Source organism: Bacillus rossius, chromosome 13, assembly GCF_032445375.1.
Source record: "Bacillus rossius redtenbacheri isolate Brsri chromosome 13, Brsri_v3, whole genome shotgun sequence".
NCBI lineage: Eukaryota > Metazoa > Arthropoda > Insecta > Phasmatodea > Bacillidae > Bacillus > Bacillus rossius.
Genome location: NC_086340.1, coordinates 6,785,955 through 6,803,228, shown reverse-complemented (window position 1 = coordinate 6,803,228; position 17,274 = coordinate 6,785,955). Strand labels below are relative to the sequence as shown.

The 17,274-nt window shown below is 39.5% G+C and overlaps 1 protein-coding gene across 3 annotated transcripts in view; it reads right to left on the bottom strand.

Moving 5' to 3' along the window:
* Window positions 1-292: 292 nt before the first annotated feature.
* The window catches only part of LOC134538147 (otoferlin-like), a 171,314-nt gene continuing 154,332 nt past the window's right edge, over window positions 293-17,274 (bottom strand). For 2 of the 3 annotated variants that reach the window (XM_063379189.1, XM_063379191.1), the window contains exons 29-36: window positions 16,675-16,845; window positions 15,656-15,825; window positions 13,853-14,001; window positions 10,178-10,365; window positions 6,089-6,327; window positions 4,608-4,786; window positions 3,285-3,385; window positions 293-1,203 (exon numbers count right to left, since the gene is read on the bottom strand). In XM_063379189.1, coding sequence (XP_063235259.1) covers window positions 1,023-1,203; window positions 3,285-3,385; window positions 4,608-4,786; window positions 6,089-6,327; window positions 10,178-10,365; window positions 13,853-14,001; window positions 15,656-15,825; window positions 16,675-16,845 — 1,378 coding nt within the window. In that variant the 3' untranslated portion in view covers window positions 293-1,022. The remainder of the gene's footprint in view (window positions 1,204-3,284; window positions 3,386-4,607; window positions 4,787-6,088; window positions 6,328-10,177; window positions 10,366-13,852; window positions 14,002-15,655; window positions 15,826-16,674; window positions 16,846-17,274) is intronic. The other variant, XM_063379190.1, reaches the window with a different exon arrangement.

The window sequence follows — 17,274 nt, the reverse complement described above, 5'->3', positions numbered from 1 at the left end:
TTGTTATTTCCACTCCTTTCAGTAATGGTTGCTTAGACACAAATTTATTTTAACAAAAGTTTTAGACAATATTTAGAAAGTTGAGCAAAAGTAAAAATGGTTTCGAAATCATACATCGCAGTAAAGTTTTATGTATTTTCTTATTACAAACCCAGGTTTTTTTTAACCCCTTGCAATAATTGTTTGTATTATCAAAAATTGTTTCAGACAAAATTTTTAAATAAAAGTTATAAGATTTACAAACAATTTGAACAGATTTGATAGTATGCTTACTAAGGGAGTTATTAATTAATTTTTGTATTTCAACCCATTTTTATCCACTCTTTGCAGTGATTGGTTGCGTCAGAAATTTTCAGACAAATGTTTTAGGTAATATTTGTAGGCTTTGCAAACAATTTGAATGGATTTGAACCGAGATACAAAGCGGCACGCAATACTTTGGCTAAGGAAACAATAGGGCCTTGATTAAAAAAAAAAAGGTCAAAGACCACTGCTTTAGAATAAGCAAACCTTACTCCATATTGTAAACCATGGGATTTAAAACGATTTTTTGTTATACACAGTATAAGAACTTACAAAAAAAAAAAATAAGTTAGCTAATTTTTACTAATTTTTTCATGCTCTTACGTGCTGCAGACATTTGTAATCACAATTAAGGTTTTTGCCTAGGATCATCTACAGTTGAATGTTTCGACACGAGCGTCTCCAGAACGATTAAGGGTTCACAAAACTACGCACACACACACACACAGTAATGATATGAGTAAAAGGCTAAAAAAAATTGGTCAGATGAATTCGTAACAGTGTTGAAAGAGGAACGCTATTTGAATGAACTCTGAGCTCTTAACATATTGGTCTTACTGCCGAGCAGTATTGTTTTATGTTCGAATGAGCACACTTTCCATGGCTCAATTTTTTTTTGTTCCTATGCATACGACTACTAATCACTCTTTTTTGTTTTACGATTGCTTTTTTTTTTCTCTCTACGCACACCACAGCAGTCGGAGTCTCGCTCGCGCGGCTCATGCGCCGATGATCTTCTTGACGGTGTAGCCGGGGACAGAGTAGAAGAAGAGCAGCAGAACGATCGCCAGCGCCAGCGCGATCAGGATCTTGAGTATCGCCCACTTGTAGTTGTGCCAGACGATGTACCGGATCGACTTCAGGGGGTTCAGGAACCACATGAACGATGCGTCCGGCCGGCTGGACGGCAGTCACGAAACCAACCACATCAATCAGAGCTCGTTTCAGTTCCATTTTGAATGAACAGTTAAACTGGTTGGTCCAGTCATCCTAGCAGTACATACAGCTCTTTGACCCTGTCGGTCCATTCGTCCACTGAAGTAGACAATTTATAACTTGATGATGCATGGATGCGTGTGTTAAGGTGAACCTACATTCCAGTGGACATTATACTTATATGCAAGGGCGTTGCCAGCCATTGGCCTAGGAGGGGGGGCAAGTTGTGGGAAAAGTATGTATTCTTTTGCATTTGGCTACATTTTTTTTGAATCTCTAGGGCTCTAGGAGGGGGAAACTGCCCCCCCCCCTTACCCCCCCTTCCCCCTGGCAACACCCTAGCTTACATGGCCATGAAATAAACAAATTTTATTTTACTTTTATTTATTATCATATCGTATCTCAAAGTTTTTTTTTTGTGTGGCAATGACGTATCACCCTTAATTCTTCATTAAAATTAATGATTCAAATATAATTTTGAAGCTTATGTTTCCTGCTATTGACGAAAAATAGACAAATAGTTTAAAATTAATGTTTTCATTAAAAAAAATTAATTAAAGAACTTTTTATAAAAAGCATATTTTTCATTAGGAATGTCATCTGTTTATGACATTCCTAATGAAAATATATTCTAACATGTATAACATCTATTAACAATTTGTTTTAACCAACATGACCGCTTGACGCAGGGCGGAGTGCCAGCTCCGAACCTGGTGTTGTGGTCTGGTCTCTCGCATTCGTAACAATATTATAATTATCCAATAAGATTATTACCACGCAACAAAATTAAAATATAGTTAAATTACAATTATAAAATAAAAATTAGGTTTAACTTAGGAATTGAAAAAGTGTGACTGAAAATGTTAAGCTGTTTTCAAACTCAAACTTATTTTTCATTTATGGTGTATCCAAGGAAGGAATCGAGTTTATTAATACTCTCCGTATTTTTCATGAGGCACTATTGTTTTCTTACTCACTGTCAAACTTTGTTCCTAATATTCATCACACTACCAACCTGCAGAAACACCTTAACCATATAATTATTTTGTAAAGATTTGCCTAGTAAAAAATGGCTTTTATATGAAAATTACTCACAGATAGGGTTTTTAAAAATAAAGTCTATAATGTAATGCTAACTTTATAGTTTTCTCTAGATATTTTAATTGTTTTATTAGAACAAGTAATCAAACAACATAATACAATATGGTGTGGTAGGCCACAGAGAGCACCACAAAATTTATAGAATTAAATTTTAATACGTAAACAAACTTTGATTTGCTAAGCTTAAGAATTAAATAAACTTTGCAGGGTTTTGTGGCTGTTTCTGACGCTTGTCTTTTGAGTTCAAGCTTTTTCAAGTTCATGGACAATACCAAAGTTTCAGTCATAGCCACAGAAACTATCGTCAGGATAGTAGATGCGCATTGCCCGCTAGGTAGCACTACTGTTTGTAAGTATCTTCACATGTCTCCAAAGACCTAACGTTCTGCTTTTGGTCTACCTTCTACGTTTCTTGCAGACACACAGTAATACGTAAATCATCTTACGAGCATTGGGAATATAATGAAGCTGTGTTGAAGTTTTCCACAGTGTTAAATATTATTTAGTCTTGAATTTAAAACAATAATTCCTTGAGTTCGATACTCAGTAATCACAGTGTAAATGATACGGCTAAAGCCTGTAAAGCCTTAAAAGGACCATGGCGGATCCGAGGGGGGGCACCAGGGGCAAGTGCCCCCCCTCACCCCCCCAAAAACCAGTTGTCTGCTACATTAATATTGCCGACAAAAATGATTGTTTCTGAAACCAATAAAATATTTTAATGTGATTAACGAATTTCTTGTAGAATCATAAAATCTGGTGGTTGGATGTTATGTGTAGTGTGTGTAGATTAAATACAAATTTAGTAATTTTAAGACATTTTTTCTCTGGCTTCTCTGAAATCCTAGAGTGCCCCCTCCGAGGTGAACCTCTGGATCTGCCACTGAAACTGACACTTAGCCTTAAAATAGATTTGAATATAACGTGAATGTGAAACTACTTACTTGGGTTTATCGAGCGCGTCAGGTTCGTTCCTGCCCAGACCCGCTGGGTTCTTCTCGGCTTCTTCTTTCGAAAGCAAATGAATCTCAGCTTCAACTTTACCCTTCAACATAAGAGAACTCAATAAGTACTTCAAACACATTTCCTCAAATCAAGGACAAAAAAATGTATACAAGGAAAATTACAATACTGACTGAACATATTTATCAGTTTAGCCATGCGTACAGTAAATTTTCTCTAATATGGGCTATATTTACCCAACAGGGTGTCTACAAAACTGGTGAAAATTTGCAAGAATTTTTTAGGACTTTTTAATAACATTTTCTTACAACATTTTTATACCCAACTTTTTCCACAATAATTTAAGAGGACAGTCCCCAACTATTCATATTTAATGTGGGACTATAAACTGAAGCGAGGCGTCAAAAAACAAAATTAAAGTTAGCAAAAGGCTACTGGAGATTAAAGCACCAATCGTTATGGTTTATTTCATGACATTTTCATGATTTTCGTCATCCCCCGTTCAAGTAGTCACTGTAGTTTTCATTTTCATAACAAGTAAAAAAAGGATTTTGTACAAAATTTTATTATTTTTTGCAAAAAAATATATTTTAAATAGCTTTATTCCAAATTAGAAATGGACTTAATCTCTATTTTCTCGAATCCAAAATCTCTAATTTGATACCCAAAGAGCACCGTTCAAATACGAATCAAAGTCTCAAGAGTCAAAAATAAAATAATATACAAGATATTAAAAGTATTAACCATTTCATTGAACCATTTAACCATCAAAATGTTTTATTCACAAACTAAATTTTCTGAATCCATACATATTGTAATTTTATTTATATAATTACATTTAAAAAGTATGATATTATGGGGAATGGTAACAGGATAGGAAAAAAAAAAGTAAAATTGAATCCGTAAACTTCAGAGGTAATTGGTGTTGAATTTTTGTAACTTACTTCAGTTCCCCTAATATTTTTCTTAAAATCTTTTTCCTCGAATATCGAATCCTTCAAATACTAATGATTTGATTGTATTTGAGGATTTAAGGATTTGATAGACCCATCCCTAGTCTTAATTCATTTCCTTAGGAGACTGTAATATTTTTTTTTTGAAATTTATTTACCACGTTGTGCAATAACAATTGAATATTAAAAGCAGCATCCTTCTTTAGACATTTTCTGTTTTTTCGCTAAGTTTTGTGCCTAGTATCCATCAAAACACAACCCTGCTGCAACTAACCAGCCACGCAGTGGTCAGTACATTTATCTTCCTGTGCCTTGGTTTATATAGCCCACGAAGACAATCTGCGAACTCACCGTAAGTTCCATTTCCTCGTTTTCCTTCTTGACGTAGAAGGGCCACCATCCCTTGACCCTCTTCTGTTTGAAGATGTTCACCATGGGGACGGACCCATCAGTTTTCAACATGTCGAGCGTGCAGAGCTTCGAGGACTTCGCCCCTCGGGGAAAACGATTCAGGTCGAGCGTGATGGCACCTTTAACAAGAACATCATCACCATGAGCGTTGCCATTCGTTACTTAATGAATACTTACGCAATAAAATTTTTATTTTCTGACAAAAACAATTTATCTTTTCTGCAAATGTTCGCTGAATTGTTTTATTGTTGTCGGGGTTGTTAAAAAAATTGTAACCACCTTTTAATGTAAAGTGTTAGGGGTGTAAATTTGTATTACTATGAGGTGGACATCGACATATTTGCTTGGTGTGGGGAGTATGGCAATTACTATTATAAAAATGTTACATCTTCCAGAAGATTCATTCTGGTTTTGTGATTAGTGTGTGGAACCAAAAATTGAGTTATTACTTATTATGTAGTTATTTATATAGTTACTAGCTAAATATTTAAATAATAATAAAAAAAGGAAACTCATGGCAAATAAACTAAGATAGATGGCCAAACAAATGTGACCCGAGTCTTTCAGTACTCACCAATGATGTATAACATCCAATCATCAGTAAACGGACTAATTCATGTGTTTACTATCGCAAATACACGTATAATACAAAACTAGGACACAAAATTTAACGCAGAATTTTTTAAAATAATGCCGGATGTAATAAACAAACACAAATTGTGTCTTTAACTATATTTCTGGACGCGAATCACATGTAGTTTCTGCACCCGCCACTAGAATTTGCTGCCGGAGCAACTACGTCGACTATTGAATCATTTTGTTAGCAGATCGAAATTTTAAACTATAAATTGAAACGGCTCCAATAAATTTGGAAAAAGATTTGAAAAATACTGTACCCCGGCTTTGGACCTGATTTTTGATAAGGAATTGGATTAAAATACTGCCCATCATGTTGAATTTCCATAAACAGTTTGATAGCTCAATTAATCGCTTTATTTGTATGTGAAAATTTGGGTTTGCGGATGACAGCGCTGAGAACACGTGCCGTCGCAGTCCTCGGTGTTAATTATTTAAAAAAAAATTAACGAATGCCGCAGTTTGGAATCGCTCTGTAGAATTTTCGTGAAAATGTGATAAAATCATACGCGTATACTACTAATATGTAATTTAATTCTGTATCAATTGTACCAATCACGCATGTACCTACACCGGTACCGTGACGTCACAGGCAAAACAAACACTGCGCGGCAAACACGTACCATGATCTATTCGTTGTGGGTTTAACCATTGTCGACGCATTATTAGCCTTGTGGTTGATTGCGTGAATGGTGTTTTGTCACCCGAGAAAGGAGAAAGTTGGACCGGCTGTCGACGGCAAGGAGCGAGTGCTACGGGGATAGCGCCGGCGCCGCTCCGGTTACCCAGGAAGTCGTCGGCGGAGAAGTGGTCGGCGTCCCACACTTGCAGCTCCAGCCGCGCCGGGATCTTGCTCTCCGTCTCGTCCCAGGAGAACAGCGACTCCTTCTTGGAGATGACTATCTTCTCCTCGGCCACGAGGTAGTCGAAGGGGTAGACGAACCTCCAGTTGAAGTTGCCCTCGCCGGTGAGCGACCGGTAGTGGATGTCCGTGCACTGGCAGTCCTCGGGGCCCTTCAGCCACCTGCGGGCCCACGCTCCGGCTTCTAGCCCCGGCACTTCCTCACTGGCTCCTGCCAGCGCTGGCCGCAACCATGCATCAACTTCTTCATCAGCATCACCACAATCATCACCACCACCAGCATCACCATCATAACCACCACCAGCATCACCCATCACCAGCATCACCACCACCAGCATCACCACCCATCATCACCATAACCATAATCATCACCACCACCAGCATCACCCATCATCACCACCATCATTATTATCATCACCACCATAACCATCACCACTATCATCACCATAATCACCACCATAATCACCACCACCAGCATCACCCATCATCACCACCATCATTACCATCATTATTATTATCATCACCACCATAACCATCACCACCATCACCATAATCACCACCACCAGCATCACCCATCATCACCATCATCACCATAATCATCACCACCAGCATCACACCACATTTCGCAAGCCCAGTAATGAACGACTTCGAAAACCACATTCAAAACGACAAAATATACACTCCCTGCATAATCAGTCTGCAAACTCTGTCAATCAGAGCACCGGGCAGGCAGTGCGGCTGAAACTGCTCACACTGGGATTCGAACCAGTTTTCGCAAATATCACTGATTAGTTCCCCCCCCCCCACCACCGCCACCACTTATTTATTAATGGCTATGCACATCAGTAGTGGCGAGGGTTCGAGTCCTGACCGTGACCCGCCAAAGAAACAAATCTAACAACACTTTTGAAGTAACTCTGTGTCATCTCTTTAACAGGCACCCATGAACTCTTGTTTCACAACAAGAGACAGTTGGCCAGCCTGGCACTCCGCCCGGGGCTCTCAGTTCGATGCTCAGTTCTGGCATACGGACCACGAGGCTCGCAACAGAGTCAGTGTTGCCTGACTAGGCAAACAATCTGAGAGCAACAAGATGACGAAGTCCCTTTATCTGGAAATTTCAAACAACGAAAACCATAATGTGAAGGATATATCCGTGATGTAAAGTTGCTTCGTGTTGAGACTATTACGCTTATTACTAGCTATAGACGTTAAATTAAAAAAAAAAGAGAGAGATAGAAGTTATAATTAAGACTTATTGAGGGTGAATTTTTTTTGTATTCAACAGAAATTTAAAATTATCTAGTCTAATGCTTTTGTGTGGACATTTCATCACGTTGTTTCAAAAGCAAAATATACACTACAGCATGTGATTTTTTCTTCAAACAAATTAAAAATTATCCATGCAATAAACGAAGTTGACGATATATATATTTTTTCCAGCGAACACAGTTTCTGCAGTTTAGATTTTCTTAATGTTTACTTATAATTTATTGGCTGAGAACATCGTGTTACAACTTACATGTCATTAATTATATTTACATGTTGTTTGTTCTCTTCAATTATAACGAATGCTTGCTATCTCTTGCTATATATGCATTGTTTAATCAACACCACTCACAAACATAAGAAGAGACAGACTTTTATTTTGTGGAAAAGGTGGGTATCATTTATTTATTAAAAGTTGAATGTATTTAATTTAGTACTGGTACGAGTTTTTATGGAACTGTGGTCATGTGAAATAACATAAATTCCTAATAAAAAAAAGGGCAATTTTAAAAGAAATAACTATAAATGCTAACGTTAGAAAAATGTTTATTTTTCCTTTGGTAATGTTTTACATCGCTCGGTTAAGCTGGATTCACGATGATCCGTCACCCGTCTGTCTGTCAACACATCCGTCAAATACTTTTTTATTTTAATGCTGCCAACAGACCAAAAGTCTTAAATACTGGTAAAAATTTATAATGTATAGATATGCAGATATATTATATTGATGATCATGAAAGTTAAGCACTTAATAAATTTTAGTTAAATTCAATTTTTTTTCGCTCTGAATTCATCAAAATGTTTTCAGTTGTTAAAAATATGTTCAAACGTATGTTAATAACATTTAATGGAAGCAGCTGAATAAATAAATAAATATACTTAAAAACCTTATGAGGTTGCCGGGAATAAGTATCTTGCTAACATTTAGGAAGGTTATTTCATCCGTCCGTCCGTCAAAATGTTTTGACGGATGGACAGATGGACATTTTCAGGGTTATCCGATTGGCTGCCATTCACGTGATTGACGGACAGACATGTGATGGGACAGACGGGATGGATGATTGATTTGATTGTGAGTGCAACTTTATGAGGGCTCAGGTGACGACGGGACCTCCAGATCCACAGATCAATACAAGTGTCACCCCCCCCCCCCCCCCACCCAAACCCCTTTTTATTTGTTAACCCAGCGCTCTTAGCCTTGAAGCCTCTCCACACCCCGGGGCCCCGATGGGCGCAGATACGCGAATCGGGAAAGCCGTTAGAGGGGCCGAGGCTACCCATCCCAGCTCGGTCGCCACCTCGTACCCCCCACCACACTCAGCTGACCAGAGAGTTGACTTGTGTCCTGACCCCAGGGTCACAGAGGCCTCCGGACCACACGGTTGCCGACCCGGAGCTCAGGACCTGGAGTGATGCTGGGGTGTTGGGATCAAGCACGGCTCCAGAAGGGGGGGCGGCGGGGGCGATAGCCCCTCCCGAGACCAATTTCATTCATTAGTGTACATTTATGTTTACTTAGATATTTAATTTCGTATGTTAAACTTTTATCTCATCAAAAGTTGCATGGAGCAACAAAGGTTCTGTATTTGAAACCTGCAATTTGTAAATAATATTCCAAGGCCAATATCTGACCACTTTCATTTTTTTTTGCAACTGCGACCTTTCTCCGTGCGATGGCCCCTCCCGAAAAAGTCATCCTGAAGCCGCCATTGGCTGGGATCGGTTCCTCGACTCTTCGCCACACGCATGCGGAAAGACGACAATCTTGATCACGGACGTCACCACCCTGGCGGGACGCAGGGACCCACCCTGTGCAGGGCCGTTGAGGGGGTCCGAGGGCCCGGGGGGCCCCTCTCTCCATTACTCAGTCCTCATCTTTTCTAACCCCACAGTCAATTTAAAAAAAAAAAGCCAAATAATAAAAGTTACCACGGCCAAAACTGTAAACGTGATTTGGGAAAAAAAAATTTAATAGCTTATAGGATATCCAATTCATTTTATTAGCAACTAGCCATATGCCTGATGGGAATTTCTCAAACTTTTATCCCCTACTTCAGTGATGGCCAACTTTGTTGACTTCAGGGGCCACATAGCACTTCAAAGTACACTCAAGGGCCAAACCACGCACTGATATAATTTTTACAATTTTTGGGAATTCTAATAAAACACATGTTTTGTACGTTCTGTTTACTTTTACTTATGAACTCTATTACAATTGGCTAAATAAAAAAAATTAAAAAAAAAACAGACACCTTTTATAAATGCACTTATATTTTTTTTTTTGTTTTCTAGTACTTAGTGAGAGCACTGTGGCTTTTGGACACTGTTCACCAACGACTTAAAATCCACATCTATTTTTGAAATTTTCCAGCTATTGTACAGCCGTTGCATAAGTGTGTTTTCGTCTCGACGGATAGTTTTTGCGGGCCACATAAAACGTTACCACGGGCCGGATCTGGCCCGCGGGCCGCCAGTTGGCCATCACTGCCCTACTTAATCACCTTAGGGGATGAAATATCAAAAATCCTTTCTTACTGCTCACCTAAGTTATATAAGGAACTTCTATGCAAAATTTCATGCTCCAAGACCCACAGATTTAAGCCGTGCTTTGTCTGTCAGTCGGTGTTAAAAGAGTTTTATATTAAGTGAACAGAATTGTAATTTTTCGTCCTACCATCGGACTAGACGCGAGCGGTCGGATGTCTGGTCCCCCCGCTCCCGCCCGGACAATGGTGGTCCTCACCCCTTCACGTAGATGTCGGACATCTTCTCGCCGGTGAAGAAGGCGTCGTCCTCCAGCACCACGTCGTCCGTGTTCCAGACGACGACGCGCAGCTCGTACGACCTGGGCTTGCGCGGGGACACGTCCACGGGCGGTCCCGGCAGCGGCATGTCCATGGGGAACATGTCCACCCACATCTCCAGCTTGCCCTGGGGCACGCGGGGCGGGCACACTCGACTCGCGACACATATCAGTGGCGTAGCCAGGATTTGTGTATGGGGGGGGGGGGGGTGGTGTTGAGAAGCTTCCCCCCCCCCCACCCCCCACCACCACACACCTGACTTGCTTTTTAAATAGACTTTCAGAAACGTTACCCTCGCAATTCTCCAAAATGAAAATCTATTTTTTCAAAAATTTTCTGTGTCCTCTATATTTAAGCTATTGAAAAAAAAAAAAAATATGTTAAAATTTTATAGTAATTTTGGATAAATAATTCACAGCCTTTTAAGGTGGGTCATTTACTCTAATATCTTTCGAAGGTAAAGAATTTTAAAAATTGATACCGTTAACATTTTTTATTTAATTACAATATATTTGAATGGACACATAGAGCCAAAATAGAAATTCAACTTGACTGTAATTTCTGAAATGAATATAACCAAAAGTATTAAGCCGTCTCATTTTACTAGCAAGCAATTGAAAAAAATCCAATTTTCTTAAATTATGTTTCACTTTACACTTACATATAATTATAATAATAAATAATATAATTTTTACCCTTATCTATAAACACCTACTTTAACAGTAAAAACTATTCAGCCTACCAATGAAAATTATAGCAAATATTGGCATTATGTTGCATTATATAATTTATTACAAATCATTTATACAAATAATTTATACAAATCAGTGGCGCAGCCAGGATTTGTGTATGGGGGGTGTTAAGCATGTCCCCCCCCCAACCCGTATTAAAGCGGGGGGGCCGGGGGTCCGGGGGGTCCTCCCCCGGGAAAAAATTTGGATTTTAACCCATTTGCATCTACAAGCGTACTAGTACGCAGCTGTTTTCCTGGCCGATAACACCATAGGCATACCGGTGCACAAAACGGCTGATCTGCCCCGGAAAAAACTTGAAAAAAAATCTCTCTTCAGAATGAAAATAACCCCTCAGAGTAGCTATAGTATTGTTATAACAAAGGTATATATCATCGTGAAACTTAAAACTATTTTTAAAAAATTTTATTTAAAGAATAAAAATATAATGAAAATAGAAAATAACTTTAATAATAGTAATATATATAAAAAAGTTTATGGATTCCATGGTGTGTCTAACATTAAAGTGAGTGGATGCAAATGGGTTAAGGTGTAAAATAGTTTTATTTTAGCATTTTTTTCGGTACTTAACTTTAAATATTGTAATGGTAAAATTTCTATTATTTTTAATATGAAATTAGTTTGAGTGATGAATAAGAAATTAATTTAAGATTTGGTGCTAAGGGGGGGTTGGGGGTGGGTTTGAACCCCTAAACCGCCCCCCCCCCCCTCCCTGGCTGCGCCTCTGTGACAATAATGATACGGAAGTACGCATGCACAGACTTTGTACTCTGCCAATGTTATCGCTGGTGCTCATACATGTTCGTTTAGTATTAAATGTGTCGATACACAAATTAAAGTTTGGCTTACTGTTACCATATAATTACAGTTTTTATGAACTACTCACTGTTTTTTGTAGTGCAGTATAAGAACATTTTATCCCCCAAAATGTTAAGTTCACTTAACTAGTCCGACCCCTGGGTGATAATTTTACGTGATGACGTCATAGGAAAACATTGAATGATGGAAAAATATTGCATACTTTTTTTAATTTTTAAATATTATTTACAGTTTTTTTGCAAGTTTAATTTGAATAATTTGTTTAAATACAATCACGAACAATTAGTTAAAAAGCCCGCCTTAACCTGTTTGATATTATAGAAGATTTTCTCGCACGGTGGTTGGCCGGTTCTTGCACGCTCGGCTCAGGCGGTACGTGACAATTTTTCGTGACTGCAGCCGGCGTTCAACGATTTATAAGACGCTATCACGTCAAAAATATTTAAAGTATAAAAAAAAAATATTTTCGACGTTATCACGTCAAAAATATTTAATGTATAAAAAAAATATTTTCAATAAATAATGTTCAAAATCCTAAAAGAGACAAGTTCCTCATATACAAGCCTCCAGTAAGCAATTATGACCACCCTCTTGGAAATTTGTATATATTGACCTAGAAATTCGGGAAAAATTCCAAACTTCGTTACTGGGAATTAGTGAAATAAGGTAGATTAATATATATATAAAAAAAATTGACATCAATGTTGTTACTGAAAATTAGTGAAATATAGTAGATTAAAATAAAAAAAAAACCCATCGCCATTAAGGTTGCTACCGAAAATAAGTAAAATATAGTAGATTAATTAAAAAAATTGACAACAATATCTTTACTGAAAATTAGGAAGATGTAAAATATATTAAAATAAAACAAGTTCAATCATAAACTGCCCTATCCAAAAAATTTGAAATATTAGTTAATATTTTTTTTTTGTAAGAAAACAAAATACTTCAAATGAAACATGATTATCACAATAACAAAAAAAATCCCTTTCTTCACAGCCTACAGGCGTAGGTAAATTTTTCCATATATTTATATTTTATGTTATCAGTTTGGAAAAGTGGTTTGTTTTAACTACAGCAGCTATCGTGTCCACAAAAAAAAAATGTGTTTTAGATGATTTTGGGGTCTACAGACCCTGAAACTAAAAAAAGAATTTATAAAAACATTTTTAGGAAGTTGCACCATGGTAACGGCTACAATGGGTAGTACTATTTCTTCGAATTCTACGTAACTAATTCCAAAAAAAAAAAAAATATGCGTTGGCAGCCTAACGTTATTTGTATGAGGCGGCCAGAGACGTATGGGCGATGCGGTGGTCGCTCTTACATCTGGGGAAACCCCTTCTGCGACCAGGTAAGGCCTCAGGGGAGTGGTGGGGTTTTGTCATATGAGGATTCGGCGGCGGCTACCAGTTAATGCCCGTCTCCCTCTTCCTAACAGTACATATAGGACTCCCATCAGCAGGGGACTGCCTGGTGTGCATTCCGCGCCTCCGAAGAGCATCGTCACGACCGAGGGACGTCGTTTTTTTTCCGAAGCTCTAAGAGTGTGTTGGTTCGGGGATTCTGACGACACGACACTCCTGTGGGGGACAGGGCCGCAACTAGAGTCTCTGGCACCCGGGGCATGAACGGATTCATGCCCCCCCCCCCCCTTCTTTTTTTTTGCACATACCACACCAATAAAGCGGGAAGGAGGGGGGGGGGGGTCCGGGGGGCCTCCCACGGAAAAATCGTGCTATTTAAGCATTTTCCATACCTACTGCTGTACCTTCCGTGCATGAACCCACTATTTCCGTTAAGTAGTCCGTATAATCACTAGACTTGTTCATTAAATATATGTTGAGAGACGTTATACTGTAAATAAGATCAGCCATTCCTGGCATGCAAGTTAAAAAAAAAATTTTTACCAGTTACCAGTCGTACGTAGTAGTGGGAATTACAATGAAAGCGATTTCGGGGCGCGCCCGCGCCCCCCACATCTTTGCGCCCGGGGCGTGTGCCCCTAGTTGCGGCCCTGTGGTGGGGGAGACGGTCCCTGACCTGCTCGATGCCCGGCTTGTCGGGGTTGTAGAGCGGCCGCGTCTCCACGTGCTCCGGCACCAGCCGGCAGCCGACGCGAGGGAACTCGTGCCAGCGGTAAAGCACGGCCAGCGCCATGTGCTCCTCCAGACCTGCGCAGACAGCCACGGCTACCACACGGCCCGCTTTCGCCCGGCCAGCTCTGCGCTACAATCTCCGGTAAGTAGTAACTTTTCAGGAGAGCATTTTGAAAGTTTAAACAATGTTATTTAATATTCACCCTTATATAAGATGACCATACAAATAATTAGAAGATAAAAGTATTTTAATTCTCCTTCATCAAGCTATACATAAAATATAATTTATAATTTTAGTTTTAACACTAAATCATCTACGAATACAAAAATCACTGTTTAAAATATATTAGTATTGCTATTTACTATACAGATGATTAATTATGAAAAATCAGCATTCAGGTGTGATCTTTGGTTGATTGGCTGGCTCGGTCATCGTTCGACCACGTTCCCTGTTGAACCGCTGCGCTGTGAGCCACGAGCGGGGATCATTGGGAACTCTTCGGGTCGGCTCACAGCAACGATTCCGGATCGACACTGCGCGAAGAGACACGGCAGGCATTTTCACCGACTTTACGTGGGTTGAATCAATCAAACGCAAATATTAGACTATTATTTACAAAATATCTCAAAAATTTAAAATATTATAGTGTTACATCTTCTTCTTACTGTTTTTTTTTTTGTGTTGATTACTTTTCCATATTGAACAAGCATATTTTTTTTTTAAGCCAAAACCTGTTCATATCTCCCACTGCTTCGTTTCGTATTACCTCTTAAATACCAGTATGTGTTTTCAGTCGTTATTAAAATTGAAAAGATGAGGCAGCTACTTATAAAGTGCTGCCGTCCCGTGGCAATCGCATCAAAACTTTTTTTTCACGTTGTCGCTGCCGATTGTAGTGACTTCATATCATTCTAGCCCACCAACAGAAATGCACCTAACGTTAACAGAGCTAGAGAGAAACATTGTAAAGGAGACTATTCTCGCTATAGGAGCTAAAGGAGAGAATGTGCTGATTCCCTGCATTCCAATAATTCCCACAAATTTTCCATTACAACTTAAAGAGGCTGCAGTTCACGCGAAATTCAGAAATTTACAATGGCAATTAAAAAAATCCCAGGGCCAAACATCGAAAGTGACAAGAATTCATTATATATTAGTCGATTTCACTTGGGTTTTCATGATTGCATATTAACGAAAAAAAAAAAAAAACTTCCAAATATTTTATTGCCTCATGAAATGACGCAATATTGACAGTCTGACGTTAGCATGGAAAAAAAACCCAACTAATTAGTGTATAATTTATCAGGAAAGAATTTGCAAATTTCTTAAGACAAATTATAAAAAATCATAATCAAAATTTTGAGTTCCAGCTTGTCTTAAAAAAAAAAAATCGTTAAATTTTAAATCTTTTCCTTGGCGGAGCTGCCGAAGTCTACGGGGAGGTGTTCCTTCCCCCTTCCCAGGCTCCCGGTACACTGAAAGAAATTTTTGTATATTTTACAAGGAAAATCCTTGGAAACCCTGTTGCCAAGGATATTACTTGTAAAACTACAAGGCAGAGCTCTGTACCATGTGCTATTTTGCAAGGCTCTACCTTGTAGTATTGCAAGAAATATCCTTGGCAACAGGGTTTCCAAGAATTTCCCTTGTAAAAGTACAAATATTTTTTAGGGTTATAACGCCCCGCCGGGCGAGACCTCAAGGGCCCCCGCCCCGGAGAGTCCGGGACCCGCTACTGCCCCGCACCTTTGGTGTTGATGCTGCACTCTGCCTCGTCGCTCTGCAGGTAGAAGGTGTGCCGCCCCAGCTTCACCTTGCCGTTGGTGTAAGTCGGGGCGTCCATCTTGCCGTCCTTGCACAGCTTGGCCAGGATCTGGGTGGGCTTCATCGGGTCCCGCCAGCGGTTGTAGCCGGAGCTGAGGCAACACACACGCACACCGCCGTCCACTTCGCGTTGCACCGACACCTCATCTCCTCTTCTCCTCCCTCCACGGACGACAAGTAGAGACCGGAAAAATTCGCCGATAGGCTAAAACACAAGTCATCGTACCTCAGCGCTGCCCCTGTTATCGGTTCAACAACCCACCTGGATGACTCCGGGGCAAATGAGAAACACCAGACCAAAGCTTCATCGAATCACAGGCTGCTAACGCTGGAACGTCTCGCAAGACAGCAGCCGATGAGTGGGGTGGCATTTGACCGAGTGTACGTAGAACTTAAGGAGTTCATCCTGCAGGGCTTTGAACCCGCGAATTTTTCCGGTCCCTAACGATAAGATTTTAAATGCACGATTTTTAAACTCGGGGACACGTGTTGAGAGTGTTTGAATTTCAGGCACTAAAAAAAAAAATATCCTAATACGTATTCATGTTGATATAAGTCATTCTAAAAAGGTAATTTAAATACATATTGATATTATTATTCTCTATGTGTCATGTTGATTCAAAGAACTGAAATCTTGTTGAGTCCTGTAAGCAGATGATAGTAATAATGTTCGCAGGCTTTCACGGGCAAGTATAAGACTTTAAAAGCACGTGTATCTTTTTTTAACTAGCATTTAGCCTTTCTTTCATTCAGTGAAAAAAATTGTTGAATGTTTTATGCGCATCATAAAAGTTCACTCTCGCCATCTTTTCGTAACACGCTTGAAGAAGTACAAGTTAAAAAAAACATCGATTTCTACACGATCCGGACAGGGTGCGGTCCCGTCTGTTCCGGACTGACGGCAGTCAGCGGTCGCGAGGCGGGCGGGCGGGCCAACTCACTCCTCGTACTTCCTGGCGATGCCGCAGGTGGCGCGGTGCCGGCTGTAGAACCTGTTCTCCAGGTCGATGCGCGTCTCGCCGATCATGTCGTCCGCGCCCACCAGGTCCCAGTCCAGGACCTGCACCGTCAGCATCGAGTCCTGCGGGAACGTGGCCTCTATCTCGAAGCACCTGCCAACCACGCGCAGCAGCCTCAACACACACAACTTAGAAACACACAACTTAGAACAGTCATAACTTAGAAACACACAACTTAGAACAGTCTTAACTTAGAAACACACAACTTAGAACAATCTTAACTTAGAAACACACAACTTAGAACAGTCATAACATAGAAACACACAACTTAGAACAGTCATAACTTAGAAACACACAACACCGAACCACATAAATTAGAAACATCATTATCATTACATAAAAACACACAACTTAGAACTGTTATAACTTAGAAACACACAACACAGAACCACATAAATTAGAAACATCATTACATAAAAACACACAACTTAGAACAGTCATAACTTAGAAACACACAACACCGAACCACATAAATAAGAAACATTACATTAAAACACACAACTTAGAACTGTTATAACTTAG